Raw genomic sequence first — 21,414 nt, 5'->3', positions numbered from 1 at the left:
TACCTGAATACTATTTTGTAGTATTGTTACAAACATTTAGCAAAGCTTCGAACGATTTGTATTCACATGATAACTTTGTAGTCTATTCAAAAAACACATTGATAAAACTCCTTTAGTATTATCTAATTTGTACTTTATAATTGTTGTAGCTGGACATTTGATACATATTTCTAACTCAATTGCTAGATAACATGTGGATGGTCACCCCTAGTGGGGCTTCCATCTTCGAGTATTGATAAAGTATGGTTACAAGCAATATAGATAAATATAGATAAGTATTAATAAAAAAATCGTACAATATATAATTTACTAAACAAATATAATATACAAATCTGTAAACTGACAATCTCTGTTAAAATCTATATGATATCCTTGATATGATATATTAAGATGTAGACGCCAAAACAATATACTTATCCTTCAAACATATATTGTCATTCCACGTAGCAATAGTTAACAGTACTAGCGATATGAGGCGGTAATTCAGTGATAACGGGTACTATTTTTAAATTATAATGTATACCGATATCGCATAATCAATGCATAGGTTACGTAAAATGACGGTAACTTAGAGACATCCCTTTTAGTAAACCTATAACCAGGACATGCTTCAGTTCGTCTCGACAAGAGCAATATGAAGCACCACCTATGTAATCTGTTGTTCATTCTGTGCGTCTTGTACATCGCGAAGCAATCGAAATGTTACAAGATTCTAGCCATCGTCCCGACACCATCTTACAGTCATCAAATGTCGTACCAACGATTATGGCTAGAATTACACAAACGAGGCCACGAAGTTGTGCTAGTCACGTGGCACCCTATACCAAATATCAAATCACCGAACTTTACGCAAATCGATATTAGTCAATCTTATGGATCCATAAGCAGTTTAGATTTTGTTCAAATGCGATTTAAGGGAAAACGCTGGTTAGATATTGTGGAAGAAGAAATGTTCACTGTAACCGAAGTTGTTGCGGAGTTGTTGCTCAATTCTACAGAACTACGAAAGCTGTATGCTCCAGAGAGCAACGCAACGTTCGATGTCTATTTGACGGAATTCCTCTGCACGCCCTCCACTTACGCTTTCGCACATCGATTCAATGTTCCTATGATAGGTATGATTTTAACAATTATATTGATATTTATTAGCTCTGTTACTTCTATTTCGTTCTGAAAATCAGGAATATATAGGGTGAAGCTCGTAGCGCGTGCACTCAAATACATTTCGACGTAGAATGTTGCGAAGAATTGACAAATATAGCTCCAAACGATATTCATATGTGTTATACGCATATTCCTACAAAAGAACTATGTCAAATCATGTTTTCGAAACTATCAAAGTTTTACTTGAAATATTTTTAATTGAGATTGAACTGGTTTTGATTACATGGTAATAATATTAATAAAAAACCATGTATTAAGAGTATAATAGAAATAAAGTCAGTACAAAACGAGTATCATTCGAATGATTAGGAGCGTTATTGTATGCAACCTACCATTTGAATTGGACTTGACATATACACATATAGATTTTCAATGACAGAATGAGGAGCTAGTAATAGAACACGTTGAAAAAACATGCCTCTAAACGTTTGAAACCTCAAACACACGTTCGCAGTATTAAGCGTTGTCCATTTAGGAGCTCGACGCCAGAGCGACACTGGAACAGCATCGACCTATTCGCAACACATTTTGCACAAGAACCGAAATTTACTAAAAGAGAAATGGTTACAATAGTATCGTGACCTACTCGATGAGCAGGAAGATGATAGAAAAAGGAAGAGAATGTACTGGGTACATAAAGGCTTGAAATCGAGACGGAACAAAAGTGAATTTCACAAACTGCAGATATAAACAGCGAATTAGCTAACGAATAAAAATACCATCAATTCTTGCCAATCTCAACGACCCAATGTTAGATACTAGTTAGAAAAATAAAATAATGTTATACGGAAACGAAATACAAAATTTATAGGAGCGATAACGCCCATAGAAAAACTGGCAGACTGCTTACCATAAATGCAAGACCATATAATTTTATATACGATATTTGTAATTATATATAAAAAAATTAAATGTATAAAATTTAATCAACTGAACTAACTGTAAAAATTGAAACCACTTGAATTAATTGTTTGATAAGTTGAAATAATTAGACTACGTAAGTCAAGCATTTTAGTTATTCTCGAGGTGGTAAGATGGAATGTGTACGTTGTGCTGTTTTTGTCAAGTGCTTCAATGGTTGTATTTCGATAAGAATACATGTAAATGAGGTGGATATTTTATGCAACTCAGACGTTGCGTTGCTACGCAGGTGACGGCCTTCCACTGTACGCGCTTCATATTAATAGAAAATCTCATTTTAACTTGTTAACCGTGTCATCCTTTACCCAAAAATTTCTTCAATTGTGAACTCAACATTGCATGGTGAAAAGAAATCTATTTCAATTACGTCAGTTTCAGTGCTTGTACATGTATGATACAATTTAGTTTTAACAAAAATGAAACTATATGCACAATATAAAGGATATATATATTATATACTATACTATATATATATATATATACATAGGGAAACTACAATATTATTAGTGAATTATTTATTTTCTCCGCAAAATAAATTAGCGTATAATAAATCAATTTCTTTATTTGCAGATTTCCTATATAACACGTGATCCTGTTTCTATTAAAAATCAAGCATGTCATATGTTCTACACATAGTTAGAAGAAATAAAATTATCCTACTTGAAATTAACATTTCTTCATCAATTTTTAATTTAGTCATTATAGAAATGTTTAGATAAGCATTGATTAGATCAATAGATTAAGATCAACCATCATTACATTTTGCATGACCGTAGGGTTAAGTTCATTTGGGTTGATTGCCATTAACGAACACGCTCTTGGTGGATTCGTTCTGCCTTCTCACGAGTACACGTGGGAAATGGAAGACAACACGGGTACGAATCTGCCGTTCTTGAAGAGACTGCGCAATTTCGTTAACATGTGGCATAACGTATACTACATCTATCACAAGCTCATTCCTAAGCAACAGACATTGGCCGAGAAATATTTTGGGCCTGTGCCACCATTGCAGGACTTACTGAAGAACGTTAGCTTGCTTTTCGTCAATCAGGCCGACGTTATGACACCGGCTCGACCGAAACTTGCGAACGTAATCACGTTTACATCCTCCCACATAGACAAAACGCCGAAACCTCTGCCTAAGGTAGGAATTAAACAATAACAAAAAATGATTTATTCATTTATTAAATATGGATTTATCTGGCACAAATACATTTTATTACTTCTACGTTTAGTAGAATCATAAAGTATAGGAAAGGTTATAGCAAAATTGTAGTTTGAGACTGAATGATATCTTGGATAAATTGCGTGAGGGGTCCCACTTCTTCTAGAATTGTCGATGATTTTTAACTGTTAATTAAATTATAAATTTTGCTAAACAAGCATTACAAAGTTCCTGAATAATAATATCGCTAATTTACTTTTAGTTATCATTTTTGATGTAACACAATTTTTACACGTTTTTTACACACACGTGTCTTTCGATTAGAATGTTTTTTTATTTTTGGTCACAGGACTTACACGCATTTCTGAATGACACCACAAATGGATTCATTTACTTTAGTCTTGGTAGTAACGTAAGAAGTGCAAGTTTACCACTGGAGATCCAACGCCTGTTCTGCGACGTGTTCGCCAAGTTGCCTTATAAAGTAGTCTGGAAATTCGAGGAGGAATTGCCCGGGAAACCCGATAATGTTTACATCGGAAAATGGCTCCCACAACAAACCATTCTCGGTATGGTCTTATTCTCAATAAAATATTTACACATCGGAGATATTATTCCTCGATGAAAAATGATCTAACGAATCATATTAATTCGCAGCTCACCCAAACATCAAATTGTACATTTATCAAGGAGGTCTGCAGAGCAGCGAAGAGGCCGTCCACTACGGAGTACCAGTTCTTGGTTTCGCGATTTTCGGCGATCAATTTTATCAAGTAGCCAGAATGGAAGCTCTGGGTATTGGAAAATGTTTGGAAATTACAACCCTTAAGAAGGACGAACTTGAAAATGCTATTACAGAGCTTATAACTAACAAACAGTAAGTATAAACTGACTTCCTGTTATAATTGTGCTATTTTTAAGAGTTTAACACTAGAACTACCTAATCTGTGAAAATGACGGACGAGTTTCAGAATATTCGTTTTTGTAATCACACGATACTTTTGGAAAAATTTGTTTGGATCCCATCTAATCAGAATTTTTGAAATAAAATTTTCTGTATCCCAAAGTATTATTACTATAAGTTGGTCGACATTGTAGGATTCATCCGAATAAAGAAAAGAAAGCAATCAAGTCATTTTCATATCGAAAAGTATTCAAAATTGAAAAAGAATTAGTGGAATGAAATTTTTAAATCCTTTTCGCAATGAGATTATTTTAGAAAATCTTTCAATGATATTAGTCGATGATAATGTATTATTGTAATTTTCGGTTGAACTTAGTATGCTTCTTTTCAGGTACAAAGAAAGGATACTTTACATCCGAAATGTCGTTCAGGATATACCGTACGATCAGGTGGAGAATCTCGCTTGGTGGACGGAGTACGTGGTACGCACGAAAGGCGCTCCTCATCTTCGCAGTAGTCTAGCTTTTCAGCCTTGGTATCAACGTTGCGATATGGACATTGTAGCGTTCTTAACGATCACAAGTTTCTTGATCGTTTTTACTACCTTTCGTTTAATTGCCAAGATTGTCGTCTACATTTATAAGAAAATCAAATTAACTGAAAAGCAAAAGATAAGCTAAGTATTTATGGTACAGTTAATCAAATAGAAGTATTTATGGCACAATTCAGTCCAAATGACGCAAGCGTTTAACATCTCATTTCAACGCATGAATTTTATCTAGTTTCGTTAAGGAAATGATCATCCCGCCTTCTATAATTGGCGAGTTGCCCTCATCACAAGACTAACGATTCTGGCACGAAAAATCTTTCAAATATAAAAAAAAAGGTTCGAATAAAATTGAAATCCAATTTATTCATTGTTAATCTCTTGATTGAGATTTTTTTGACGAAGCGTCAAGTTTATTCTAAATTATTATCAATCGACGATATCATCGCTTTTCACTCGGTGAATGAAATAGCGCAAGGAAAAATTACATTGAAACCATAGGCATGTCAAAGTGTGGATTGTCAAAGTATATATATATATATTTATACATCCGTCTGTTGCATTCCTGAAGTTGTTTTCTTTGTTTCCGAATTTATTGTTTTTAACTGTAACGCGTCTTCTGTATTCGAGAACGAAAACGAATTGCTCTAAACGTTATATTAGAAGGAAACAATCAGTATCGCTGGCAATATGTTCAATCATGCGATTATCAGATAGTTCCTGTTTTTCGCAAAGGTGTCCCAGGTTATCCAATAAAAGTGTCCACATAATGTTCCGTTGAACGTCCAAAACGTCGATTGTAATTGATATTAGAATTTTTAAAAGTCGACGACGTTGTGTAATTATTCGAAATAAATTCTTTAGATTATAATACATCTTTATAGTAAACATATTTTATAGTAAACATTTCTGTTACGCACAGATATCCAGCACGTTTTATTCTATACGAAATTTTAATAAATCTCACATATTTCTAATCAATATCACAATTCTTATACCCGCAACTCATCCTTTCCATCATTTTCCTTACGAGTAATTATTGTAATATCCCTTTATTTGAAAAAAATTAAGCTTTGTCATTGCTTTTATTCCACGAACAAATAATCCTTATCAGAACTTCTACTTGATGGAAAATTCACCTTTGTCAAGCAGTTTATTTTAGCGAAGAATACTTGTCGGCTTGTCGTTCGGATGGCAAATATTCTTTGATGTATTATATGTATTATATATTATATGATGTAATATTCTCCCTTGCCTGCTATTCCGAACAATTTCTCTTATAGTAACAAAGGATATTTACCTGAATACTATTTTGTAGTATTGTTACAAACATTTAGCAAAGCTTCGAACGATTTGTATTCACATGATAACTTTGTAGTCTATTCAAAAAACACATTGATAAAACTCTTTTAGTATTATCTAATTTGTACTTTATAATTTTTATAGCTGGACATTTGATACATATTTCTAACTCAATTGCAAGATAACATGTGGATGGTCACCCCTAGTGGGGCTTCCATCTTCGAGTATTGATAAAGTATGGTTATAAGCAATATAGATAAATATAGATAAGTATTAATAAATAAATCGTACAATATATAATTTACTAAACAATTATAATATACAAATCTATAAACTGACAATCTCTGTTAAAATCTATATGATATCCTTGATATGATATATTAAGATGTAGACGCCAAAACAATATACTTATCCTTCAAACATATATTGTCATTCCACGTAGCAATAGTTAACAGTACTAGCGATATGAGGCGGTAATTCAGTGATAACGGGTACTATTTTTAAATTATAATGTATACCGATATCGCATAATCAATGCATAGGTTACGTAAAATGACGGTAACTTAGAGACATCCCTTTTAGTAAACCTATAACCAGGACATGCTTCAGTTCGTCTCGACAAGAGCAATATGAAGCACCACCTATGTAATCTGTTGTTCATTCTGTGCGTCTTGTACATCGCGAAGCAATCGAAATGTTACAAGATTCTAGCCATCGTCCCGACACCATCTTACAGTCATCAAATGTCGTACCAACGATTATGGCTAGAATTACACAAACGAGGCCACGAAGTTGTGCTAGTCACGTGGCACCCTATACCAAATATCAAATCACCGAACTTTACGCAAATCGATATTAGTCAATCTTATGGATCCATAAGCAGTTTAGATTTTGTTCAAATGCGATTTAAGGGAAAACGCTGGTTAGATATTGTGGAAGAAGAAATGTTCACTGTAACCGAAGTTGTTGCGGAGTTGTTGCTCAATTCTACAGAACTACGAAAGCTGTATGCTCCAGAGAGCAACGCAACGTTCGATGTCTATTTGACGGAATTCCTCTGCACGCCCTCCACTTACGCTTTCGCACATCGATTCAATGTTCCTATGATAGGTATGATTTTAACAATTATATTGATATTTATTAGCTCTGTTACTTTTATTTCGTTCTGAAAATCAGGAATATATAGGGTGAAGCTCGTAGCGCGTGCACTCAAATACATTTCGACGTAGAATGTTGCGAAGAATTGACAAATATAGCTCCAAACGATATTCATATGTGTTCTACGCATATTCCTACAAAAGAACTAACTATGTCAAATCATGTTTTCGAAACTATCAAAGTTTTACTTGAAATATTTTTAATTGAGATTGAACTGGTTTTGATTACACGGTAATAATATTAATAAAAAACCATGTATTAAGAGTATAATAGAAATAAAGTGCAGTACAAAACGAGTATCATTCGAATGATTAGGAGCGTTATTGTATGCAACCTACCATTTGAATTGGACTTGACATATACACATATAGATTTTCAATGACAGAATGAGGAGCTAGTAATAGAACACGTTGAAAAAACATGCCTCTAAACGTTTGAAACCTCAAACACACGTTCGCAATATTAAGCGTTGTCCATTTAGGAGCTCGACGCCAGAGCGACACTGGAACAGCATCGACCTATTCGCAACACATTTTGCACAAGAACCGAAATTTACTAAAAGAGAAATGGTTACAATAGTATCGTGACCTACTCGATGAGCAGGAAGATGATAGAAAAAGGAAGAGAATGTACTGGGTACATAAAGGCTTGAAATCGAGACGGAACAAAAGTGAATTTCACAAACTGCAGATATAAACAGCGAATTAGCTAACGAATAAAAATACCATCAATTCTTGCCAATCCCAACGACCCAATGTTAGATACTAGTTAGAAAAATAAAATAATGTTATACGGAAACGAAATACAAAATTTATAGGAGCGATAACGCCCATAGAAAAACTGGCAGACTGCTTAACATAAATGCAAGACCATATAATTTTATATACGATATTTGTAATTATATATAAAAAAATTAAATGTATAAAATTAAATCAACTGAACTAACTGTAAAAATTGAAACCACTTGAATTAATTGTTTGATAAGTTGAAATAATTAGACTACGTAAGTCAAGCATTTTAGTTATTCTCGAGGTGGTAAGATGGAATGTGTACGTTGTGCTGTTTTTGTCAAGTGCTTCAATGGTTGTATTTCGATAAGAATACATGTAAATGAGGTGGATATTTTATGCAACTCAGACGTTGCGTTGCTACGCAGGTGACGGCCTTCCACTGTACGCGCTTCATATTAATAGAAAATCTCATTTTAACTTGTTAACCGTGTCATCCTTTACCCAAAAATTTCTTCAATTGTGAACTCAACATTGCATGGTGAAAAGAAATCTATTTCAATTACGTCAGTTTCAGTGCTTCTACATGTATGATACAATTTAGTTTTAACAAAAATGAAACTATATGCACAATATAAAGGATATATATATTATATACTATACTATATATATATATATAGGGAAACTACAATATTATTAGTGAATTATTTATTTTCTCCGCAAAATAAATTAGCGTATAATAAATCAATTTCTTTATTTGCAGATTTCCTATATAACACGTGATCCTGTTTCTATTAAAAATCAAGCATGTCATATGTTCTACACATAGTTAGAAGAAATAAAATTATCCTACTTGAAATTAACATTTCTTCATCAATTTTTAATTTAGTCATTATAGAAATGTTTAGATAAGCATTGATTAGATGAATAGATTAAGATCAACCATCATTACATTTTGCATGACCGTAGGGTTAAGTTCATTTGGGTTGATTGCCATTAACGAACACGCTCTTGGTGGATTCGTTCTGCCTTCTCACGAGTACACGTGGGAAATGGAAGACAACACGGGTACGAATCTGCCGTTCTTGAAGAGACTGCGCAATTTCGTTAACATGTGGCATAACGTATACTACATCTATCACAAGCTCATTCCTAAGCAACAGACATTGGCCGAGAAATATTTTGGGCCTGTGCCACCATTGCAGGACTTACTGAAGAACGTTAGCTTGCTTTTCGTCAATCAGGCCGACGTTATGACACCGGCTCGACCGAAACTTGCGAACGTAATCACGTTTACATCCTCCCACATAGACAAAACGCCGAAACCTCTGCCTAAGGTAGGAATTAAACAATAACAAAAAATGATTTATTCATTTATTAAATATGGATTTATCTGGCACAAATACATTTTATTACTTCTACGTTTAGTAGAATCATAAAGTATAGGAAAGGTTATAGCAAAATTGTAGTTTGAGACTGAATGATATCTTGGATAAATTGCGTGAGGGGTCCCACTTCTTCTAGAATTGTCGATGATTTTTAACTGTTAATTAAATTATAAATTTTGCTAAACAAGCATTACAAAGTTCCTGAATAATAATATCGCTAATTTACTTTTAGTTATCATTTTTGATGTAACACAATTTTTACACGTTTTTTACACACACGTGTCTTTCGATTAGAATGTTTTTTTATTTTTGGTCACAGGACTTACACGCATTTCTGAATGACACCACAAATGGATTCATTTACTTTAGTCTTGGTAGTAACGTAAGAAGTGCAAGTTTACCACTGGAGATCCAACGCCTGTTCTGCGACGTGTTCGCCAAGTTGCCTTATAAAGTAGTCTGGAAATTCGAGGAGGAATTGCCCGGGAAACCCGATAATGTTTACATCGGAAAATGGCTCCCACAACAAACCATTCTCGGTATGGTCTTATTCTCAATAAAATATTTACACATCGGAGATATTATTCCTCGATGAAAAATGATCTAACGAATCATATTAATTCGCAGCTCACCCAAACATCAAATTGTACATTTATCAAGGAGGCCTGCAGAGCAGCGAGGAGACAGTTCACTACGGAGTACCAGTTCTTGGTTTCGCAATTTTGGGCGATCAAGATTATCAAGTAGCCAGAATGGAATCTCTCGGTATTGGAAAATTTTTGGAAATAACAACCCTTAAGAAGGATGAACTTGAAAATGCTATTAAAGAGCTTATAACTAACAAACAGTAAGTATAAACTGACTTCCGGTGATAATTGTGCTATTTTTAAGAGTTTAACACTAGAACTACCTAATCTGTGAAAATGACGGACGAGTTTCAGAATATTCGTTTTTGTAAGCACACGATACTTTTGGAAAAATTTGTTTGGATCCCATCTAATCAGAATTTTTGAAATAAAATTTTCTGTATCCCAAAGTATTATTACTATAAGTTGGTCGACATTGTAGGATTCATCCGAATAAAGAAAGGAAAGCAATCAAGTCATTTTCATATCGAAAAGTATTCAAAATTGAAAAAGAATGAGTGGAATGAAATTTTTAAATGCTTTTCGCAATGAGATTATTTTAGTAAATCTTTCAATGATATTAGTCGATGATAATGTATTATTGTAATTTTCGGTTGAACTTAGTATGCTTATTTTCAGGTACAAAGAAAGGATACTTTACATCCGAAATGTCGTTCAGGATACACCGTACGATCAGGTGGAGAATCTCGCTTGGTGGACGGAGTACGTGGTACGCACGAAAGGCGCTCCTCATCTTCGCAGTAGTCTAGCTTTTCAGCCTTGGTATCAACGTTGCGATATGGACATTGTAGCGTTCTTAACGATCACAAGTTTCTTGATCGTTTATACTACCTTTCGTTTAATTGCCAAGATTGTCGTCTACATTTATAAGAAAATCAAATTAACTGAAAAGCAAAAGATAAGCTAAGTATTTATGGTACAGTTAACCAAATAGAAGTATTTATGGCACAATTCAGTCCAAGTGACGCAAGCGTTTAACATCTCATTTCAACGCATGAATTTTATCTAGTTTCGTTAAGGAAATGATCATCCCGCGTTTTATAATTGACGAGTTGCCCTCATCACAAGACTAACGCTTCTGGCACGAAAAATCTTTCAAGTATAAAAGAAAAGGTTCGAATAAAATTGAAATCCAATTCATTCATTGTTAATCTCTTGATTGAGATTTTTTGACGAAGCGTCAAGTTTATTCTAAATTATTATCAATCGACGATATCATCGCTTTTCACTCGGTGAATGAAATAGCGCAAGGAAAAATTACATTGAAGCCATAGGCATGTCAAAGTGTGGATTGTCAAAGTATTTATATATATATTTATACATCCGTCTGTTGCATTCCTGAAGTTGTTTCGTTTGTTTCCGAATTTATTGTTTTTAACTGTAACGCGTCTTCTGTATTCGAGAACGAAAACGAATTGCTTTAAACGTTATATTAGAAGGAAACAATCAGTATCGCTGGCAATATGTTCAATCATGCGATTATCAGATAGTCCCTGTTTTTCACGAAGGTGTCCCAGGTTATCCAATAAAAGTGTCCACATAATGTTCCGTTGAACGTCCAAAACGTCGATGGTAATTGATATTAGAATTTTTAAAAATCGCCGACGTTGTGTAATTATTCGAAATAAACTCTTTAGATTATAATACATCTTTATAGTAAACATATTTTATACTAAACATTTCTGTTACGCACAGATATCCAGCACGTTTTATTCTATACGAAATTTTAATAAATCTCACATATTTCTAATCAATATCACAATTCTTATACCCGCAACTCATCCTTGCCATCATTTTCCTTACGAGTAATTATTGTAATATCCCTTTATTTGAAAAAAATTAAGCTTTGTCATTGCTTTTATCCCACGAACAAATAATCCTTATCAGAACTTCTACTTGATGGAAAATTCACCTTTGTCAAGCAGTTTATTTTAGCGAAGAATACTTGTCGGCTTGTCGTTCGGATGGCAAATATTCTTTGATGTATTATATGTATTATATATTATATGATGTAATATTCTCCCTTGCCTGCTATTCCGAACAATTTCTCTTATAGTAACAAAGGATATTTACCTGAATACTATTTTGTAGTATTGTTACAAACATTTAGCAAAGCTTCGAACGATTTGTATTCACATGATAACTTTGTAGTCTATTCAAAAAACACATTGATAAAACTCTTTTAGTATTATCTAATTTGTACTTTATAATTTTTATAGCTGGACATTTGATACATATTTCTAACTCAATTGCTAGATAACATGTGGATCGGGGAAGAGGAGGACACGGCACAGCACACGCTGGAGTTCTGTCCAGCGTGGGCGGAACCGCGGCGCGTCCTGCAGCTCGACATCGGCGAGAGGTTGGCTCCGGAAGCGGTCATTGAGGCCATGCTCCGAGGGCCCCTGGAGTTTAACGCTGTCCGCGCCTACTGCGTGGAGGTTATGCTGAGAAAGGAGCGGGCAGAGAGGGACCGGAAGAGAAGAGCCGATCCCAGTAGATCGTCGCATCAACGTCGCAGGGGCTCCGTACGACGCAGGGGCGCGGCGCCGCCGTCGCTGCCCCGGGTGCGTCAGATTAGGGGACGTGGCGCTAGGAGGAGTGGTTCCCCCTAGCTTTCCAACTCAAGCCGGGACGCCTCCCTAGACAACTACAACGGCAGGGAGATAGACGACGAGGTTGCACTCGGTAGTGATTCGCAAGAGACCCCGGGTGCACCTCTGATCGTCGGGATGACAACCGTGGGGTTTTAGTCGGTAAGAGTCCGACACTACACGGTCGTTGCTACGCAGCGCCGAGTGTCCATGAGGATTTCCCCACGATAAAAAAAAAAAAAAAAAAAGATAACATGTGGATGGTCACCCCTAGTGGGGCTTCCATCTTCGAGTATTGATAAAGTATGGTTATAAGCAATACAGATAAATATAGATAAGTATTAATAAATAAATCCTACAATATATAATTTACTAAGCAATTATAATATACAAATCTGTAAACTGAAAATCTCTGTTAAGATCTATATGATATCCTTTATATGATATATTAAGATGTAGACGCCAAAACAATAAACTTATCCTTCAAACATATATTGTCATTCCACGTAGCAATAGTTAACAGTACTAGCGATATGAGGCGGTAATTCAGTGATAACGGGTACTATTTTTAAATTATAATGTATACCGATATCGCATAATCAATGCATAGGTTACGTAAAATGACGGTTACTTTGAGACATCCCTTTTAGTAAACCTATAACCAGGACATGCTTCAGTTCGTCTCGACAAGAGCAATATGAAGCACCACCTATGTAATCTGTTGTTCATTCTGTGCGTCTTGTACATCGCGAAGCAGTCGAAATGTTACAAGATTCTAGCCATCGTCCCGACACCATCTTACAGTCATCAAATGTCGTACCAACGATTATGGCTAGAATTACACAAACGAGGCCACGAAGTTGTGCTAGCCACGTGGCACCCTATACCAAATATCAAATCACCGAACTTTACGCAAATCGATATTAGTCAATCTTATGGATCCATAAGGAGTTTAGATTATGTTCAAATGCGATTTGAGGGAAAACGCTGGTTAGACATTGTGGTTGAAGAAATGTCCACTGTAACCGAAGTTTTTGCGGACTTGTTGCTCAATTCTGCAGAACTACGAAAGCTGTATGCTCCAGAGAGCAACGCAACGTTCGATGTCTATTTGACGGAATTCCTCTGCACGCCCTCCACTTACGCTTTCGCACATCGATTCAATGTTCCTATGATAGGTATGATATTAACAATTATATTGATATTTATTAGCTTTGTTACGTTTATTTCGTTCTGAAAATCAGGAATATATAGGGTGAAGCTCGTAGCGCGTGCACTCAAATACATTTCGACGTAGAATGTTGCGAAGAATTGACAAATATAGCTCCAAACGATATTCATATGTGTTATACGCATATTCCTACAAAAGAACTATGTCAAATCATGTTTTCGAAACTATCAAAGTTTTACTTGAAATATTTTTAATTGAGATTGAACTGGTTTTGATTACATGGTAATAATATTAATAAAAAACCATGTATTAAGAGTATAATAGAAATAAAGTGCAGTACAAAACGAGTATCATTCGAATAATTAGGAGCGTTATTGTATGCAACCTAACATTTGTACTGCACTTGAAATATACACATATAGATATTCTATGACAGCATGAGAAGCTAGTAATAGAAGAAGTAGAAAAAACATACTTCTAAACGGTTGAAACCTCAAAGACACGTTCGCAATACTAAGCGTTGTCCATTTAGGAGCTCAACGCCAGAGCGACACTGGGATAGCATCGATCTATTCGCAGCTATGACTCTTTTTGTACAAGAACCGAAATTTACTAAAAAAGAAATGGTTGCAATAGTATCGTGACCTACTCGATGAGCAAGAAGATGATAGAAAAAGGAAGAGAAGGTATTTGGTACATAAAGGCTTGAAATCGAGACGGAACGAAAGTGAATTTCACAAACTACAGATATAAACAGCGAATTAGCTAAGGAATAAAAATACCATCAATTCTTGCCAATCTCAACGACCCAATGTTAGATACTAGTTAGAAAAATAAAATAATGTTATACGGAAACGAAATACAAAATTTATAGGAGCGATAACGCTCATAGGAAAACTGACAGAGTGTTTAACGTGAATGCAGGACCAAAAATTTCATATACAATATTTATAATTATATACAAAAAAATTAAATGTATAAAATGAAGTTAACTGAACTAACTGTAAAAATTGAAACCACTTGAATTAATAGTTTGAGAAGTTGAAATAATTAGACTACATAAATACAACATTTTAGTTATCCTCAACGTGGTAAGGAGGAATATGTATGTTGTGTTGTTTTTACAAGTGCTGCAATGGTTGTATATCGATAAGAATACATGTAAATGAGGTGGATATATCGGTGCATATTTTATGCAACTCAGACGTTGCGTTGCTACGCAGGTGACGGCCTTCCACTGTACGCGCTTCATATTTATAGAAAATCTCATTTTAACTTTTTAACCGTGTCATCCTTTACCCAAAAATTTCTTCAATTGTGAACTCAAAATTTAACGATGAAAAGAAATCTATTTCAATTACGTCAGTTTCAGTGCTTGTACATGTATGATACGATTTAGTTACAACAAAAATAAAACTACATGCATAAAATAAAGGATATGTAAATAGGGAAACTATAATATTATTAGTGAATTATTTATTTTTTCCGGCTAATAAATTAGATTCGTAACAGTTTGGATAGCAAAATTTCTTTATTTGCAGATTTCCTATATAACACGTGATCCTGTTTCTATTAAAAATCAAGCATGTCATATGTTCTACACATAGTTAGAAGAAATAAAATTATCCTACTTGAAATTAACATTTCTTTATCAATTTTTAATTTAGTCATTATACAAATGTTTAGATAAGCATTGATTAGATCAATAGATTAAGATCAACCATCATTACATTTTGCATGACCGTAGGGTTAAGTTCATTTGGGTTGATTGCCATTAACGAACACGCTCTTGGTGGATTCGTTCTGCCTTCTCACGAGTACACGTGGGAAATGGAAGACAACACGGGTACGAATCTGCCGTTCTTGAAGAGACTGCGCAATTTCGTTAACATGTGGCATAACGTATACTACATCTATCACAAGCTCATTCCGCAGCAACAGACATTGGCCGAGAAATATTTTGGGCCTGTGCCACCATTGCTGGACTTACTGAAGAACGTTAGCTTGCTTTTCGTCAATCAGGCCGACGTTATGACACCGGCTCGACCGAAACTTGCGAACGTAATCACGTTTACATCCTCCCACATAGAAAAGAAGCTGACAGCTCTGCCTAAGGCAAGGTTTATCAATAACTTTAAATGAATTACTTATGTATTTAATAAGCATTTATCAAGCGCAAATTCAATTTTATTATTTGTGTGTTTAGTTAAATCATAAAGTGTATAGCAAGAATAATAGCAAAAATTGTAGTTTAAAGCTGAATGATAACATGGGTAAATTGCTTAAGGGGTCCACTTCTTCTAGAATTATCGATGATTTTTATCTGTTAATTAAATTATAAATTTTGCTAAACAAGCATTACAAAGTTCCTGAATAATAATATCGCTAATTTACTTTTAGTTATCATTTTTGATGTAACACAATTTTTACACGTTTTTTACACACACGTGTCTTTCGATTAGAATGTTTTTTTATTTTTGGTCACAGGACTTACACGCATTTCTGAATGACACCACAAATGGATTCATTTACTTTAGTCTTGGTAGTAACGCAAGAAGTGCAAGTTTACCACTGGAGATCCAACGCGTGTTCTGCGACGTGTTCGCCAAGTTGCCTTATAAAGTAGTCTGGAAATTCGAGGAGGATTTGCCCGGGAAACCTGATAATGTTTACATCGGAAAATGGTTACCACAACAAACCATTCTCGGTATGATCTTATTCTCAATAAAATATTTACACATCGGAGATATTATTCCTCGATGAAGAATGATCTAACGAATCATATTAATTCGCAGCTCACCCAAACATCAAATTGTACATTTATCAAGGAGGCCTGCAGAGCAGCGAGGAGACAGTTCACTACGGAGTACCAGTTCTTGGTTTCGCAATTTTGGGCGATCAATATTATCAAGTAGCCAGAATGGAATCTCTAGGTATTGGAAAATTTTTGGAAATTACAACCCTTAAGAAGGATGAACTTGAAAATGCTATTACAGAGCTCATAAGTAACAAACAGTAAGTATAAACTGACTTCCTGTTATAATTGTGCTATTTTTAAGAGTTTAACACTAGAACTACCTAATCTGTGAAAATGACGGACGAGTTTCAGAATATTCGTTTTTGTAAGCACACGATACTTTTGGAAAAATTTGTTTGGATCCCATCTAATCAGAATTTTTGAAATAAAATTTTCTGTATCCCAAAGTATTATTACTATAAGTTGGTCGACATTGTAGGATTCATCCGAATAAAGAAAGGAAAGCAATCAAGTCATTTTCATATCGAAAAGTATTCAAAATTGAAAAAGAATGAGTGGTATGAAATTTTTAAATGCTTTTCGCAATGAGATTATTTTAGTAAATCTTTCAATGATATTAGTCGATGATAATGTATTATTGTAATTTTCGGTTGAACTTAGTATGCTTCTTTTCAGGTACAAAGAAAGGATACTTTACATCCGAAATGTCGTTCAGGATACACCGTACGATCAGGTGGAGAATCTCGCTTGGTGGACGGAGTACGTGGTACGCACGAAAGGCGCCCCTCATCTTCGCAGTAGTCTAGCTTTTCAGCCTTGGTATCAACGTTGCGATATGGACATTGTAGCGTTCTTAACGATCACAAGTTTCTTGATCGCTTTTACTACCTTTCGTTTAATTGCCAAGATTGTCGTCTACATTTATAAGAAAATCAAATTAACGGAAAAGCAAAAGATAAGCTAAGTATTTATGGTACAATTAATCAAATAGAAGTATTTATGGCACAATTCAGTCCAAGTGACGCAAGCGTTTAACATCTCATTTCAACGCATGAATTTTATCTAGTTTCGTTAAGGAAATGATCATCCCGCGTTTTATAATTGACGAATTGCCCTCATCACAAGACTAACGATTCTGGCACGAAAAATCTTTCAAATATAAAAAAAAAAGGTTCGAATAAAATTGAAATCCAATTTATTCATTGTTAATCTCTTGATTGAGATTTTTTTGACGAAGCGTCAAGTTTATTCTAAATTATTATCAATTGATGATATGATCGCTTTTCACTCGGTGAATGAAATAGCGCAAGGAAAAATTACATTGAAACCATAGGCATGTCAAAGTGTGGATTGTCAAAGTATTTATATATATATTTATACATCCGTCTGTTGCATTCCTGAAGTTGTTTCCTTTGTTTCCAAATTTATTGTTTTTAACTGTAACGCGTCTTCTGTATTCGGGAACGAAAACGAATTGTTTTAAACGTTATATTAGAAGGAAACAATCAGTATCGCTGGCAATATGTTCAATCATGCGATTATCAGATAATCCCTGTTTTTCGCAAAGGTGTACCAGGTTATCCGATAAAAGTGTCCACATAATGTTCCGTTGAACGTCCAAAACGTCGATGGTAATTGATATTAGAATTTTTAAAAATCGACGACGTTGTGTAATTATTCGAAATAAATTCTTTAGATTATAATACATCTTTATAGTAAACATATTTTATAGTAAACATTTCTGTTACGCACAGATATCCAGCACGTTTTATTCTATACGAAATTTTAATAAATCTCACATATTTCTAATCAATATCACAATTCTTATACCCGCAACTCATCCTTGCCATCATTTTCCTTACGAGTAATTATTGTAATATCCCTTTATTTGTAAAAAATTAAGCTTTGCCACTGCTTTTATCTCACGAGCAAATAATCCGTATCAAAACTTCTACTTGATGGAAAATTACCTTTGTCAAGCAGTTTATTTTAGCGAAAAATACTTGTCAGCTTGTCGTTCGGATGACAAATAATCTTTGATGTTATATCTCTCTAGCCTGCTATTTCGAACAATTTCTCTTATAGTAACAAAGTATATGTACTTGAATAGTATTTTGTAGTATTCTTACAAGTATTTAGCAAAGCTTCGAACGATTTATATTCACACGATATACCTTTTATTCTATTCATAAAACATTGATAAAGTGTCGTTATAAGAAATATAGAAGTAAAATTACAATCACTAATTAAAATATTGTTCATATTTAATTTTTGCGTATTAAAATTAATATGAATAGAAATATTCTCAGAAAGGGAAGTGATCCGTTATATTCGCTTATGAGCGTTTATGATAGAAGTGAACGTGCATTAAAGCCTGTTGCATATGAAGCTTTGCAATTGGATTTATGAAAACACTACAACGGTAGTCTACGTCGTTCAATCTAATAGCGTAAACCGGTAATGGAATGCAATTGTATATTTTTAATGATCTTTTCGGTGATGTTCATTATTTGCTGATTTAGTCCTTTTATGTTAATAAGTGATTTCCGCCGTTGCCATTTGATCGATGAAATAGTATTGTATGCCAAATATGATAGTGCGTTGTATGATTGCAACATAGTTGCGCAATGTCACATTACGTAACACATAAAAATTATATGCCTGCAATTAATTTTTTATCTCGCTATTAGAATCGTACAAGGATTCTTTTTTCGCAATATTTATCACATTTTTGCATGTTTCTAATTCATATTACATTTTTTATAGGAAAAGCAGACAAGTAATGGTGGATGCTATAGGCAGCAAAAAGCTTATATATTTTACAATTACTGTAAAAAATAGCCATATACATATCCGCATTACGGATTGTGAACAATTCTTTACGAATCCTTGAACTTCTGCGTCCCATCATCATATACAAGCAGAAATTTTACAAATGCTGAACAATGCATTAAATTGTTTAAGATATGAAATTGTGATAAATATGTCGTATAATATATAATATACTAAACAAATATTAATACAAATCTGTAATTTAATAATCACTGCTAAGATCTATATAATATATCTGATATGATATATTAAAATATGGACGCCAAAGCAACATATCTATCGCGCACACATGCATTGCCATTACATATAGCAATACTTAATAGTAGTAACGGTATGCGACAGTAATTCAGCGATAACGGATACTACTTTAGAATTACAGTGCATACCGATATCGTATCATCAGTGAATAGATTGCGCAATATGACGATAGCTTGGAGATGTCTCTTTTAATAGACCCGTAAGCGGGATCAGCTTCAGTTTGTCTTCATACGAGGAGGATGAAGCACCACCTCTCTAGTCTATTGTTCGTTCTGTGCGTCTTGTACATCGCGAAACAGTCAGAATGTTACAAGATTCTAGCCATCGTCCCGACACCATCCTACAGTCATCAAATACCGTACCGACGATTATGGCTAGAATTACACAAACGAGGACACGAAATTGTGCTAGCCACGTCGGATCCTATACCAAATATCAAATCACCGAATTTTACGCAAATCGATATTAGCCAATCTTACGGAACCATAAAGAGTTTAGATTTTGTTCGAATGCGGTTTGAGGGAAAACGCTGGCTCTATTTTATGGAAAACGAAATGTTGCCTATGAGCAAAGTTTTTGCAGAAACAGTGCTCAACTCTACAGAATTGCGAAAGCTGTATGCTCCAGAGAGCAACGCAACGTTCGATGTCTACTTGACGGAATTTCTCTTCGCGCCCGCCACTTACGCATTCGCACATCGATTCAATGTTCCTATGATAGGTACGCCTCTAATATTTATTTTATATATATGTGTCAGTTTTTCTATGTTTATTTCGTTTTGAAAATCACGAATATATATAATGATATATATATATATATATATACAGATATAGTGTGAAGTACATGGCACGTCCGTTATATGTCTTCTACGCATGTTTCTAAAAAAAACCAATTATGTCAGATCATGCTGCAGAAACCATCCAAGTTCTATCTGAGACATTTTTCATTGAAATTGAACTGCTTTTAGTTATATAGTAGTAGTCTTAATAGAGAATTATGCATTAACAGTATAATAGAGCTCTACTTTATGCAACCTACTATCTCAATTGAACTTGGCATATACACGCACACACACATGCACACACACACACCGGATCTTCTATGAGAGTGTCAGGAAATTGTAATAGAATCTGTTGATGAAACATACCTTTAAATGGTCGTTAAACTTCCAACACATGTTCGCGTCTATAAGCGACAATATAGAGCGTCGTCCATCGCAATGCTTAAGCGTCATCGAACCAGCATCTAAATATTCAAAACTGTCAATTATTTTGCACAAGTATCGAAATTTACTATTAAAGATATGACTATAATAGCATTGTTGCCTATTCGATAAGAAGGAAGATAATAAAAAAAAAAAACAGGAAAAGAAAGTACTAGGTACACAGAAGCTTGAAGTTAAGAAACAACCAAAATGAATTTCATAAACCATAAGTATAATTAGAAACGAATAAAAATACCATCGACTCTTTTCAACATCAACGCTCCAATATCGGATATTATTTCAAAAAATAGAGAATTATCGATTTAATGTTCCTATAATAGGTATGACTTTAACAATTATATTTACATTTATTAGCTTTGTTACGTTTATTTCGTTCTGAAAATCAGGAATATATAGGGTGAAGCACGTAGCACGTGCACTCAAATACTTTTCAACGTAGAATGTTGCGAAGAATTGACAAATATAGCTCCAAACGATATTCATATGTGTTATACGCATATTCCTACAAAAGAACGAATCATGTCTTATCATGTTTTCGAAACTATCCAAGTTCTACTTGAAATATCTTTAATTGAGATTGAACTGGTTTTGATTACACGGTAATAGTTTTAATGACAAATCATGCATTAAGAGTATAATAGAAAAAAAGTAC

General features: G+C 34.3%; 5 protein-coding genes across 5 annotated transcripts in view; all 5 read left to right on the top strand.

The window, feature by feature from the left end:
* LOC139986429 (uncharacterized) overlaps positions 1-21,414 on the top strand; it is a 62,838-nt gene that overhangs the window by 37,033 nt on the left and 4,391 nt on the right. The window lies entirely within an intron of this gene.
* Positions 605-5,269, top strand: LOC139998465 (UDP-glycosyltransferase UGT5-like). The gene is made up of 5 exons (XM_072023035.1): positions 605-1,115; positions 2,862-3,229; positions 3,600-3,819; positions 3,908-4,127; positions 4,546-5,269. The coding sequence occupies exons 1-5, from the start codon at positions 635-637 to the stop codon at positions 4,832-4,834; spliced, it is 1,578 nt and encodes a 525-aa protein (XP_071879136.1). The 5' UTR covers positions 605-634; the 3' UTR covers positions 4,835-5,269.
* Positions 6,615-11,174, top strand: LOC139998454 (UDP-glycosyltransferase UGT5-like). The gene is made up of 5 exons (XM_072023007.1): positions 6,615-7,113; positions 8,859-9,226; positions 9,597-9,816; positions 9,905-10,124; positions 10,543-11,174. Exons 1-5 carry the CDS (start codon positions 6,633-6,635, stop codon positions 10,829-10,831), a joined length of 1,578 nt encoding a protein of 525 aa, XP_071879108.1. The 5' UTR covers positions 6,615-6,632; the 3' UTR covers positions 10,832-11,174.
* LOC139985573 (UDP-glycosyltransferase UGT5-like) lies at positions 13,177-17,989 on the top strand. Its single transcript, XM_072000125.2, has 5 exons — positions 13,177-13,696; positions 15,437-15,804; positions 16,177-16,396; positions 16,485-16,704; positions 17,123-17,989. The coding sequence occupies exons 1-5, from the start codon at positions 13,216-13,218 to the stop codon at positions 17,409-17,411; spliced, it is 1,578 nt and encodes a 525-aa protein (XP_071856226.1). The 5' UTR covers positions 13,177-13,215; the 3' UTR covers positions 17,412-17,989.
* On the top strand, positions 19,547-20,506 carry LOC141445954 (UDP-glycosyltransferase UGT4-like). The gene is made up of 2 exons (XM_074112193.1): positions 19,547-20,257; positions 20,365-20,506. The coding sequence occupies exons 1-2, from the start codon at positions 19,777-19,779 to the stop codon at positions 20,373-20,375; spliced, it is 492 nt and encodes a 163-aa protein (XP_073968294.1). The 5' UTR covers positions 19,547-19,776; the 3' UTR covers positions 20,376-20,506.

This window comes from Bombus fervidus, chromosome 1, assembly GCF_041682495.2.
Source record: "Bombus fervidus isolate BK054 chromosome 1, iyBomFerv1, whole genome shotgun sequence".
In the NCBI taxonomy this organism is placed as follows: Eukaryota; Metazoa; Arthropoda; class Insecta; order Hymenoptera; family Apidae; genus Bombus; species Bombus fervidus.
This window is presented reverse-complemented; position numbering and strand designations above follow the sequence as displayed.

Bases quoted from the DNA above. Each gene is read 5' to 3' on its own strand.
- LOC139998454 (XM_072023007.1), top strand. From the start codon at position 6,633: ATGAAGCACCACCTATGTAATCTGTTGTTCATTCTGTGCGTCTTGTAC. The intron at 9,227-9,596 runs GTAGGAATTAAA...TTTTGGTCACAG, and splicing joins CGCCGAAACCTCTGCCTAAG to GACTTACACGCATTTCTGAA. The intron at 10,125-10,542 runs GTAAGTATAAAC...GCTTATTTTCAG, and splicing joins GAGCTTATAACTAACAAACA to GTACAAAGAAAGGATACTTT.
- LOC139985573 (XM_072000125.2), top strand. From the start codon at position 13,216: ATGAAGCACCACCTATGTAATCTGTTGTTCATTCTGTGCGTCTTGTAC. The intron at 13,697-15,436 runs GTATGATATTAA...GCATGACCGTAG, and splicing joins ATTCAATGTTCCTATGATAG to GGTTAAGTTCATTTGGGTTG. The intron at 16,705-17,122 runs GTAAGTATAAAC...GCTTCTTTTCAG, and splicing joins GAGCTCATAAGTAACAAACA to GTACAAAGAAAGGATACTTT.
- LOC141445954 (XM_074112193.1), top strand. From the start codon at position 19,777: ATGAAGCACCACCTCTCTAGTCTATTGTTCGTTCTGTGCGTCTTGTAC.
- LOC139998465 (XM_072023035.1), top strand. From the start codon at position 635: ATGAAGCACCACCTATGTAATCTGTTGTTCATTCTGTGCGTCTTGTAC. The intron at 3,820-3,907 runs GTATGGTCTTAT...ATTAATTCGCAG, and splicing joins CCCACAACAAACCATTCTCG to CTCACCCAAACATCAAATTG. The intron at 4,128-4,545 runs GTAAGTATAAAC...GCTTCTTTTCAG, and splicing joins GAGCTTATAACTAACAAACA to GTACAAAGAAAGGATACTTT.